The 12,387-nt window shown below is 33.8% G+C and overlaps 2 protein-coding genes across 4 annotated transcripts; one reads left to right on the plus strand and one right to left on the minus strand.

Moving 5' to 3' along the window:
- The first annotated feature begins 3,001 nt into the window (after window positions 1-3,001).
- Window positions 3,002-8,449, plus strand: LOC107012223 (aspartyl protease family protein 1-like). 2 transcript variants are annotated; one of them, XM_015212003.2, is made up of 11 exons: window positions 3,002-4,000; window positions 4,081-4,317; window positions 5,008-5,143; window positions 5,884-6,119; window positions 6,491-6,715; window positions 6,823-6,958; window positions 7,224-7,297; window positions 7,384-7,483; window positions 7,570-7,630; window positions 7,943-8,014; window positions 8,100-8,449. In XM_015212003.2, exons 1-11 carry the CDS (start codon window positions 3,972-3,974, stop codon window positions 8,345-8,347), a joined length of 1,554 nt encoding a protein of 517 aa, XP_015067489.1. In that variant the 5' UTR covers window positions 3,002-3,971; the 3' UTR covers window positions 8,348-8,449. The 2 variants fall into 2 exon arrangements, with proteins under 2 accessions (XP_015067489.1, XP_015067488.1); XM_015212002.2 differs by having other exon boundaries at window positions 3,003-4,317.
- On the minus strand, window positions 6,799-12,060 carry LOC107012224 (protein preY, mitochondrial). 2 transcript variants are annotated; one of them, XR_003577546.1, is made up of 4 exons: window positions 11,876-12,060; window positions 11,750-11,804; window positions 10,549-10,745; window positions 6,799-6,932 (listed from the first exon to the last, which is right to left on the minus strand). XR_003577546.1 is itself a non-coding variant. In XM_015212005.2 (3 exons), the coding sequence occupies exons 1-3, from the start codon at window positions 11,965-11,967 to the stop codon at window positions 10,644-10,646; spliced, it is 249 nt and encodes an 82-aa protein (XP_015067491.1). In that variant the 5' UTR covers window positions 11,968-12,060; the 3' UTR covers window positions 10,337-10,643. The 2 variants fall into 2 exon arrangements, 1 of the variants encoding a protein (XP_015067491.1); XM_015212005.2 differs by lacking the exon at window positions 6,799-6,932 and having other exon boundaries at window positions 10,337-10,745.
- Between the last annotated feature and the right edge of the window lie 327 nt (window positions 12,061-12,387).

Below are 12,387 nucleotides of genomic sequence, written 5' to 3' on the forward strand. Positions count from 1 at the left end.
ACCCTACCTCATGAATGATAAAGAGGTGATATGTAATACAACAAAAACATACTCAACGTAATCTCACAAGTGGAATCTGCAAAGATTAAAGTATAGGCATGCATATCTTACTCGTATCCCGTGAAAGATAAATAGTGGCTATTTACGAACGTATCCTCGGCGCGAACGAGAGCTGGGAAATCTAAAGCACCCATTTAATTTTTCCATTGTCCCACACCGATTATTAAACACAAATAGAGTCACTTTATAATCTCTCAACTAAACAAGTAGCATGCTGAGCTTGGTAACTCAAGCTTATAACTCAAGTGAGAGCATTAAGGTGATGTGTGAACAAACAAGAAACAAATGGTGAAGTTGTCATTGTATGGTGTGGACACCAGCATAGAGTTTTGGCTTGTTTGTTTAGCAGTTGGAAGAGTTTGGTTTAGAAGATGCTCATGTTGTGTAGCATTAGAACCTCTTGCTGACTTCACAGAGCAGCGGCACTTCCTCTTGCTCTCCCAAAGACCAACTTGCTAACAAGTCCAAAATCCAATCCAAAAATGTACTTTCCCATAGTTTGGACCATCACCTTTTTATACGTTTTTTAATGTTACTCAGCTCTAAATCCTAGTAGTTCATGCATAATTTTATGATGTCTTGTCGATTCCAATTAGCGTACATGGTCTTGGAGGTACTTCATGCATAATTTTATGGAATGTGTTTGTTTTGTTAATTATATAATTAGGGTAACGTTTTTGTAGGCTACTCAACCTTAAGCCCTAGTTCATGCATATATAAAATATATTTTTGTGGAACTCTAAATGGATAATCAAACCTATTTCTTGATTCGCTCAAAGAGGTGAATAGGGTCCTAATAGAGATATGTAAAAAGCAGGTCGGATTACGCGTATTCCTAATCCTAAATGGAATGTAATGATGTAGGGATCCATATGTAAACATAGTATCTATTTAGATAGGTCCAAATGGCCCCTTCTCATTATGAGAATGTATATAATCCTATTCCGGCCTAGTCCGGTATGGAATGAACTTATAATCATGGGATCGTACGTTTTTGTAGGCTGCTCAACCATAAGTCCTAGTTCTTGCATATATAAAATATATTTTATGAAACTCTACATGACGTGTTCATCTATAAAACATGTTCAATTCTAATTAAGGTACGTTTTTGAAGGCCTAAATCCTAGCTCATGCCTATATAAAAGATATTTTATGGAACAATACTACAAGACGTGTTTCAATTTCAAATAGGGTAATTTTTGGAGGCTACTCAACCCTAAACCCTAATTCATGCCTATATAAAAGATATTTTATGGAATTCTGTAAGATGTGTTCAATTCCGATTAGGATACATTTTTGGAGGCTACTCAACCCTAAATACTAGTTTATGTCTATATAAAAGATATTATATTCATTTTCACGGCATCTTGAAAATTTCGTAAGCTCTTGAAATATTTACAAGGAGATCAAAATATGTCAAGACTCTTCTTGATAATCAATTATAAAGAAGATCAACAATTATTTCATGTAGATAACGTCCAAACCGTCCTAATTTGAGAAATATGTCATTACTAATAGTTCTCGAATCACGAAGAAATCTTAATAGATAAAAAATCTCAAGGGATAAATAGATTTGTACGTGCAATGTTTATCAATAAAATTATACTTCCTTTTATTTTATTTATGATTGTAATTTATTTTCTATCACTTTAAAATTTGTTGCAAACAAATCTGCGTAACCATAATTTTGGATCACTTATAAGCATGTCTTAGTTTTTTCGAACATCTCCTCTCTTTTTACCGAAAAAAAAAACTAGTTAAAATTTCAGATTGGCGTAATTTGGACCTTATACTATTTTGAAAAAAAAAATCTCATAATCTAGTTAAAGTCATAGTTATATTATTTGTTTTTTTGTTAGATAGTTTGATATAAGCTTTAAATCTTAGATTCGTGTCAAGAAAAATTGCTCATTTTTAAAAATGAAAATAATTGAGAATGGTAACTTTATAAATATTTGTCAATGCAAATACTACAAAAATAATCAATAAATAGCAGAGTATGTATACAGTAATAACATACCCAGTATAATCTACAAGTAGAGTCTGGAAGAATAGAATATATGAGTTATTAAGCGAGGTGGTTTCTGCAAGACCCTCGGAGCAAGAAGAGAGTATTTGCACAACAACTACCTTACACACTCGATCAATGTAATCCTATATGTGAAGCCTGGAGAAGATGGGATGTATGCATATTCATACCTTACACCTACTTTGTGAGAGGAAAAGAGACTATATTTTGAAATACTCAAATAACATTAAATGATTTTTCAATTTATTTCCATTTGTATTTGTTGAAGCTTTCCGTTCAATTTAAGTAGAGGACAGAGTGGAGGAACGTTACTGTTTTTGCAAGACCTTCGGTGCGAGAAGAGCACATATAACAGTGTAATCTCATTGGTGAAGTCTGAAAAAAGTTACTATATGCAAAAAAAAAATTACTCGTTCTTTAGTAGAAAATGTTTTCCACTATACCAAACACACTCTTAATAGTCAAAAACATACCTAAACCATCTGTTTCACAATGCTAGCTCTGTTGTTCCTAAGGTTGCCTTCTCACATAATCTAGAAAAACATCATATTATAATATGATTAGCCATATTTATCCATTTTACTTACAAGTTACAACAAAAGGTAACCATTAAGAAGACCTTTTAAACGGTCTCTTATTATAGTGAGTGTGTAGAATATCCCTTGTCTTCCAATTTTCAAACTGATTTTGTAATGTTTTTACTTGAGACAAAGACCTATCAGAAATAACATCCCTACTTTGTACTTTGTAGGCATATGGTCTACGTAAACGCTATTCTCACACTCCATTTGTAAGATTACACTGAATATGTTATTGTATAATGAGTTTAGAGTACCTTATGCACTTATTTGCCTATTGCATTTATTGTTTAGTACTGCTCGAGTACAATTTAAGCGAGGCAAACCACTCTCCTTGATCTTTAGTGCTTAAACACATCTTAACTGATCTAACTCTTAGACGAATTTAACAATAACATACTCAATGTAATCCCACAAGATGTGGTTTGAGAAGAGTAGAGTAATCCTTCTGACAGAGTATTTCCGAAAGAACCCCAGCTCAAGTAACGCAAATCATTGAACACATAAAAGGGAACTAATAAAGCATGTACAAGAGGAAGCATCACATGACATAGAACCAAGAAAACTTTAAGAACGACAAAGTCAATCTTCCAATAATTCTCATCTCACTAGTTATTGTGGTAGGTACTACCAGCACCCTCCCAAGTTCTTTGCACTTCACACACACCATTAACATTAAAAACCTGGATCCCATTAAGTCTTGAGACCAAAACCTGTAACCCACTATGTCTCTCTCATTCTATCATTATTCCCCATTTGACAATAACCTACTACAACTAGTAGTAAAAGCTTCAGCTGGTGGGCTCACCTTCCACATCCTCCACATTTTCTATACATATCTTTGTCAAACACCATTTTATTGATTCATAATTCTTCCCTTTTTGTTTCTCATACATTATATATATGTGCAATACACTATGCACAAATATATTCCAGTCTTTTTGGTTGAGACCCAACATATCTTGTAGTTGACAATCGTTTAGACTTGGTAAAGGTTATCACAACACCTATAGTAGGACAAGAGGACTTGTTAGCTCTGGAGATTGACTTAGAAAAATCTCATATTGGAATAAAGAGGACCAATATAGGGCCTCCTATATAAGGCAGAATCATCAGGAATTCAACTGTTGAGAAGTCTATACAATGCAAAATTGCGAAGCTCCAAAGATTTTTTTTTTGAGAAGGTAACAGTTGTGTTTATTGACAAGTCAGTACATGGGTTGCACTGAGCTCCAAAGATTAGACCAGAAAGGACAATATCTTGACAATTGAGCTGAGCCATTGGGTTGATTTGATTCCAATGGATGATTTTTGTTGTACCAGTAACTTCATGGTATTTGTTCTTTTCTTAGCTTTACAGTTGCATAACAGCAGTGAAGCATTTGGGACATTGAGGTTTGATATACACCACAGGTATTCTGATCCAGTAAAAGGTATTTTAGAGCTTCCCTGGCTGCCTAAAAAAGGTAGTATTCAGTATTATTCAGCTTGGACACAACGTGATCGCGATATCAGCAGGCACCGGCTTACCAGCACCATTGATACTACTCCCAACAGTCGCCGTCTTACCAGCGCCATTAATCCTACTCCGCTACCTCTCACGTTCGCCGGACGAGGAAACAAAACAGTCCTACTCAGTTCTTTGGGATTGTAGGTTCCTTCTGCTTCTCTATATTAGTACTTCAATCACCTGTGTCAAAAGAACTTCTGCTTATGATTATCTGTGTTTTTTTCATTTTGGGACTACTTTAGTAGAGCAAGACCTAAAAAAGTTTATTCCTACCCCTTACCCTATCTCGCATGATAAAGCAAAGAGAAAAGAAAAATAAAGAATAGAAAAAAGATAGAATTGAACAACCGTACAGGCATCTTTTGTGCTTACGGCTCTACAAGAAAATTGAGCTTGAAGAAGCGAAGCGAGCCTAGAGTAGCAGCCTCTTACGTTTTTTCAGGCCCCTTTGATATCTTATTAGTCAAGCGCTAGCGCCCCTTTAGAGTAAGTCTTTTCTGTTATCAATGAAACCGAAAGAAACTTGTCTATGTAATTTGGCAATGGAAGACTGTTCTGTAAGAGAAAGAAGTCGAGGTGGATTCAGGATTTATAATCAGAGGATGCATCTATACTGAGACAGTGGGACCGGTAGTCATGCATCCACTGCTTACACGTAGGGGACCCTGGGAAGAGGGGACCTAGTATATTAGTTTCAGTCTCATCCGAACTCAATAGCTTTGGTTCAGACTCTATACATATAGTTGTTAATTTGCATTACCTGTAGTCGTGCTGCAACCACGTAAGTTCTTCCTTCAGGACTAACTAAATTGTGTTTGTGTGAGTTTCAGTTTGCATTATGCAAATGTGACAGTGGGCACACCTGGGCTATCATTTCTGGTGGCACTCGACACTGGCAGTGACTTGTTTTGGCTACCATGCAACTGCAACAACTGCGCTCACACACTCCTGACAGGTTCTGGAAGAGTATGTCAATCGAATTTTAGTTTTGTGCATTAACGGTATATAATTTATAAAAATTTTTTACATCATCAGCTTAAGTTAACCTATAACAACAGGATACTCTTACCTATCAAAAAATTATGTGATATACCTATAAAATAGGATAAAAACTGGCCATAGCCAGTTAAATTGCACTTGTCATTTCATAAAATTGCAATTAAGCTTGAGATCTAGTTTCAAAGAAGAAATTGGGAGGACAAATTTGGGGGAACAGTTGGAATTTGAATTATTAAAGGTTTAAAATCTCATAGAATTAAGTATGTGCAAAAGTGAGATCTCATGCATGTCATATAGGGTTGAAAAAAGAGTGAATGAATGATCAATGAATAGGGAGGATAGACATGTGGTCTTGGGTTCAAAATCCTACTGGAGGTGTATAACACTAAGAAATTTCCTCCCATTTTGCTTAAGTCTTGGTCACCAGAGCTACTCGATACCTATACTAGTGAGAGACAGGAGGTACCAGAAGTTAGGCCGAACGCCTCCATCATGAAAAAATATGATCGAAATGAAGTTTTGGATCACCATTCATTGAAAAATTGAGGTTCTTACTAGCTTGAGTTTTGTGTGCTACTGTACTACACCAAAGTTAATTTCATGGACTAGATTTCCTTGTTTGTGTTTTTTTCTTCCCTTTTTTTCTGTTCATGTCATTGCTTGATGACACTTATCATAATTGTTTACAATTTACATTTTTGGAACAGCCAATAGACCTTAACATTTACAGCCCGAATACATCATCAACAAGCAAAATTGTTCCCTGCAGTGGCACTCTATGTGCGCAAGGAAGACAATGTTCAGTGGCACAAAGTGCATGTGCTTATAGAGTTGCATATCTCTCCCATAATACCTCATCTTCTGGGGTACTGGTCGAAGACATCTTGCACTTACAAACAGATAGTACTCAACAAAAGGCTGTTGAGGCACCAATCACATTCGGGTGAGTGTCTATTACTTCATGTTTCTCTTTGGAAATATTAGGGTAATAACTAAGACAGGCCAGTGCGAGAGAAAGTGCAAGCTTAAGGATCAGAGGGAGATCTACGGGTTCAACTTTCCATCTCGAACTATGCATACATGTGCTAAAGACATTTACGATGTATACACATTATGAAATCAAACTGATTATGAACTTGCTGACTAAATCTTTTGTTTGCCTCTTCCTAGAATACCTGTGAAATCAACTGGTCGAGTGATAATTTCAGAAAGTAGTTTCGATTTCCCAAATTTGATAAATAAGCATTGGGTTGTCTAATGCTTTTTCTTGTCCAATACAATCTATATTTACAAGTAGTCCTAATCCTATTTCAGGTGTGGAATGAAACAAACTGGTGCTTTTTCGAATGGTGCTGCACCCAATGGTCTATTTGGACTCAGTATGGGCAATTTATCTGTTCCTAGCGTCTTAGCCAACAAAGGTCTTGCTGCGAATTCTTTTTCTCTGTGTTTTGGAGCTGACGGTATTGGAAGAATAGATTTTGGAGACAAAGGAAGTCTGGACCAAGGAGAGACACCATTTAATCTTGAACAGACACAGTAAGCATTCACCTTGATTCAAAGTATTTTAGCATTTTGATTCTGATTAAGATGTGGGAATACAATCTAAATATCTATATTTCCTTCTTTTCTCTCTCTAAATGCAGCCAAACTTATAACATTAGCTTGACGGGAATTACTGTGGGAAACAAGAATGTTGATGTTGATTTCACAGCCATATTTGACTCTGGCACCTCATTCACATACTTAAATGATCCTGCTTACAAAGTCATTACAGAGAATGTGAGTCAGGAGCAAACACGAATGCAACTTTTTTCACTATTCAATTAAGCAATTATTTTCAACGCGTAATACAAATATATCATATAAACATAAACCATAATTTCAGAAATACGGTAATTTCAGAGTTAGAAACCTTAAACATTGAACTCATCAAGCTTAAATCCCAGATGTGCCTTCGGTCAGGACTCGAGTTGAATGTATGGTCACTAATTGGCGATTTTGTTGTTTAATATTTAACAACTAATATATTTAGTATATTGTGCAGTATAATTCTCAGGCACAAGAGCTACGTATTCAGCCTATGGTCCAAGTTCCATTTGAGTACTGCTATGGGCTAAGGTAAACCAGCTTTTATAATCTGTCTGCATGCCTTCACTTAACTCCCTATAAACTCTAAACAAAGTTAAAACCATCTGATGATACAGGGCAAATCAAACTTACTTTCAAATTCTTGATGTAAATTTGATGATGAAAGGTGGCAACCAGTTTTATCTTTTTGATCCAATTATAACATTGTCCCTTCCGGTAAGATAGTACTGCTCTTAGTATGTTAGAATTAAATCATTCTTGTTATCATTTTCTAATTTCGACTGACCCTGCTTAATCCTCAGGACGGTTCCACAGCATATTGTTTAGCTGTTGTCAAAAGTGGGGATGTCAATATCATTGGACGTGAGTATCTATTAACTAGTAATGAAATTCTACTTGCTGAAATATTAAGAAGTTTTAGTTTTCATCTTTTTTTCTAATGATGGTGGTGTTGGAGCCAGCTTACGCATACTTTTAGGCAAATTGGAAGAAATCACCTAGTGACTTTTATCTCCACCGGGACTTAAACCCGAGACCTAGTTTTCATCTTATATTATCTCCATTAGGACTTAAACCGGAGAGGCGGAGACCTAGTTTTCATCTTATATTTTGAGTCTTCATATATTTTGTTTTAGAGATGAAAGATACAACACTGATACAAGGACCCCTTTGCAGAAAACTTTATGACCGGCTATCAGGTAGTTTTTGACCGAGAAAAGATGGTTTTGGGATGGAAGCCATCCAATTGTGAGTTTATGTTTCCTTATTTAACATTAGAACCATCTGCCTATGCGAAACCAGTTGAAGTCTAAAATGGAGTCCTTATTTACAGGTTATGATTCTAAAGAATCCAAAAGTAAAACTACTCTCCCTGTTAACAAGCAAAGGCCTACTAAAGGGTCTGATCCTACCAGTGGGCTGCCAGAAGACACCAGAGAAAATGGAAATGGTATCATTAGGTCGACACCAGATTTTACAGCATCAACATCTGCGGGCAACTATGTAACAAAGAGCTTGACATTCTTTTGCCAACTTGTAGTGGTTCTGTTTTTCCTTTATAGCCATTATTTGATTATTTAATAATTATTTCTTCATAAGTTCTTTATTCTTGTATATAGTGAGCTCTGTGTAAGTGGTGCTATAGTAACTTGAAAAAGTAAAAAACAAATCATTTTTCCCATACTGCAATGTTGTTCTGTGATTTGTTTTTGTCAATAATATGGAGACAGACGATAGAGTGTAATAGTTCATGCCACTTGAGTACTCTCTCGTAGTCTCGTTATAGGAAGCTGAAAGGGCTCCTTTCGTACAAAAACTGGCACCAAGCAGCAGCATTCCCTTGATTTAATGGTGATATTTCCCACTTTATTAGCTTATGCATAGGAAGAGCTGAGAGCAGACCTAGAGCCTGTTTGGATTGACTTATTTTAACAGTTTTTAAGCACTTTTGAAGTGTTTGGATAAATTGAAGAAGTGCTTATAAGTATGGTTTTAAGCTAAGAGCCCGTTTGGATTGGCTTAAAAAAAGTAACTTTTGAAAGTGCTGAAACTTATTTTTAAAATAAGTAGTTATGTGTTTGGATAAAAGTGTTGCAGTTGAAAAAAAGTAGTTGATGAATTTGGCAAATAAGTGTTGGTAAGCACTTTTTTTAATCAAAATGTCCGAAATACCCTTAAAGTTGTTAGCATGATAAAAAGTTGATTAATTTAAGGTTTTTATACTTAAAAAAAATTAAAACAAAATTAATTTATATTTTACATCCATAAGTAATAATATTTCCTATCATTCACATATTTCTTTATTATCACAAATTATTTATAAGAGGAACATAAATTTATCATTTAAGTTAATTTTGTATGCGCAACATAATAATAATAATAATAATAATAATAATAATAATAATAATAATAATAATAATAGTAATAACAATAATAATAATAATAATAACAATAATAATAATACTTATAATAATAATAATAATAATAACAATAATAACAATAATAATAGTAAATAATAAAATAATAACAATAATAATAAATAATAAATATAATAATAATAATAATAATAATAAATATGAAAATAATAATAATAAATAATAATATAATAATAATAAAATATATAATAATAATAATAAATATAACACTAATAATAATAATAATAATAGTAAATATAATAATAATAATAATAATAATAATTAAAAAAAAGAATAAGGGAAAAAATGTCTATACTTGGTCAACATAAAATGTCTTTTAAGTTGAAAAAAAAAAAGCACCGCTCATCTAGCTTTTAGCTTTTAGCTTTTAGCTTTTAGCTTTTGGCTTAAAATAAGTCATTTTTGACATAACATAAGTCATTTTGATATTGCCAAACACTCTAATAAGTCAAAAATTGACTTAGCTTCTAAGCCCATCCAAACAGGCTCTAAATTGATAAAAATAAGCCTAAAGTCAATCCGAACAGGCTCCTAGTATGGAAGGAAAATAGAATATGGTATTCCTAGTACTTACTGTGTAGTTCTTCAAACACCAACGCATTTTTGAATGCCACATCAAGATTTGAAGGGAAAAAAATCAAAATCTGTTGAGGTTTTAGAGTTCAAATGCCAAATCTACGGATTTCACTTGATAAGCAGCTAGTTTGAAGGAAATACCTCTTCCCCCTCTATATTGTATCTATAATCCCGATTCCAACATATCAAAGATTCAGGATCTTGAAATTCTAATTAAAACACTACAAGTGAAGAAGCCAGAAGAATAACTGGCAGCATCCCACATATTGCTCCTTCTGTAAGTATTCTAAGGCCAAGATACAGCACCTCAACTATGTTTTGGAATGCAAAATTATAACTAGGTTCCCTTATTTACATGTAAACTCTAGAAAAAACTGGTATTATGCTTACTAATTTAAAAACAGAACCCAGTAACAGTAAATGAAGTTTAAGTCGTGTTCTCCAAATGCCAAGGTGTTTGTGTTTTGTGAATTCGAGGCATACCATTAATCAAAATGTATAAATCACGAGGTTTTATGCAGAAATATGTTACTATTCACGCTTACTGGAAAACACAATCTATGCCCAAGTGTAATAAGCATGGATGATTGAAATGCAAAAAGTTTGCGCAAAACTACCTCATGAAAAGTAGAGAAGAAAATAAGCTACATCCAGGTATTACTAATCAAGGAGTAGCACTTCTTATAAGCCACATAGCAAAGTACAGATTGCCACAACTAAGACTGCAGCGAAGTGCGAGTTGACATAATAAAGAGGTTCAACTGACGTAACCTGACATAATTCTTTTAACATCTTCCATCAGCTTATGAACTCCAAACGTTGTTTGTCAATGAATTGTGTTAAGTACTTCCTCTTTGACCATCAGTTCATTTACCAGGCAAATCAACAGGGCCATCAGAATGTGATGCATCATCAGTCTCGATAATCTTGCCATCTGTTGGTACAAGACGAGGAATCCCATCCACTATCTAATTGAACACAAGGAGACTCATAAGCAATAACGAACTTAAGAAACCAGCAAAATGTAAATCATGAAGTGAAATAAAAAAACCTTCAGTTGATCTGACACAAATCTTCTCTAAATTTCCTTCGTTTGTACTGACGATATTTTTATGGAAAATGTTCTTGAATTAATATCTTTAATCATTTGTCATGAAATAACTTTCTAAAAAAAGTGAAGGAAAGTTATACCCCAATTTGTTTATCTTACTTTTTTTAGACTGTTTCAAAAAGAATGTCTCTTTTATTTGGCAACTCTTTGATTCTAACTTTCTCCATATATGTTTAAATCCACAAGATTAAAGAGCATTTCAATACATTATACGTATTTTCAATTTACCAACACAAGATTCAAAAGTCTTGATATTTATTTTCCTGAACTCCATGCCAAGTCAAACCCAAACAACCAAATCGAAATGTAGAAAGTAATATAGTAAAGGGAAAAAAGGACATATATACCTCCGAACTATCATAAATGGTGTGGAGATACCCTCCGTCATATTTTTGGAACATTGGTGCCCCTGCCATCCAAAAACTAGAACATATATGCCCTTCACACTAACATCATACTAAATAGGGACACGTCGCACAATCTTATCTGTTGATCCGATATTTAACAATCAGTGGATAAGATTATGATACGTGTATGTCCGTTAGTATAAAAGGTATATATATTCTAGTTTTTGGACGACGGGGCATCAATATCCCAAATGTATGATAGTGGATATCTGCATAACATTTATGATATTTTGGAGTATATTTGTCCTTTTTCCCTATAATAAATTTATTATTCAAATTACTTGTGCTTAACAGTATGAAACAATACAATCTATCAAGACGTTTGTATTAATCAAAACAATACAATATAATACATTATGATATGATAGGTAGCAACCATCAGCAAACATTATTCGCATTGACACAGTGGAAATAAAACTCAAGTGTCCAAAACAAAACAAAACGAATCACTCACCGGATATGAAACACCAATTGCATCACTGATTAGAGAATTCGTCTTCTCGCAAAGCCTTAAGCGAAGAAAAAAAAACTGAGTTGAGAAAGAAAAAAAAATTCAAATTTAAGTAAAAAAATTTCTGACCTTAAAGGTTGCTTAGAAAGTGGACAGACAAGAATTTCGAGGAGCTTGTTGTTAATCCCATCTTTCAGAAGTATTCTTCCAAATTTCACCATTTTTATCCAATTTGATTCTCAACAATCTAGGGATTTCAAATGATGGGTTAGCGGGTCAAAAGACAACAAATCAGCTCAATTTTGATTTATTAACTCTTCCCCCACCCCCACCTACCTATGTTATTGTAATTTCTCACTTTTAATTTAGTTTGTTTATTTATTATTTCACTTAAAAATCAACTTAGATTTTTTTTTTAACAAGGCGTTTGATATTTGTGTTACTCTCGATTAGATTTATACTCGCACTCTATTTGTTGCATAATGCATTGTATGTTTATCTCTAGATTAACCCATTTACGTATCGTAGGGTCTATTTAAAGGTGCTCTCAATTAAAAAAAGATATTTTGAAGGATTTAAATTCTCAATATTACATACTAATCCCATCACATTGACAAGTAAGATTGGTGGTTAGATAAAAA

Source organism: Solanum pennellii, chromosome 3 (genome assembly GCF_001406875.1).
Source record: "Solanum pennellii chromosome 3, SPENNV200".
In the NCBI taxonomy this organism is placed as follows: Eukaryota; Viridiplantae; Streptophyta; class Magnoliopsida; order Solanales; family Solanaceae; genus Solanum; species Solanum pennellii.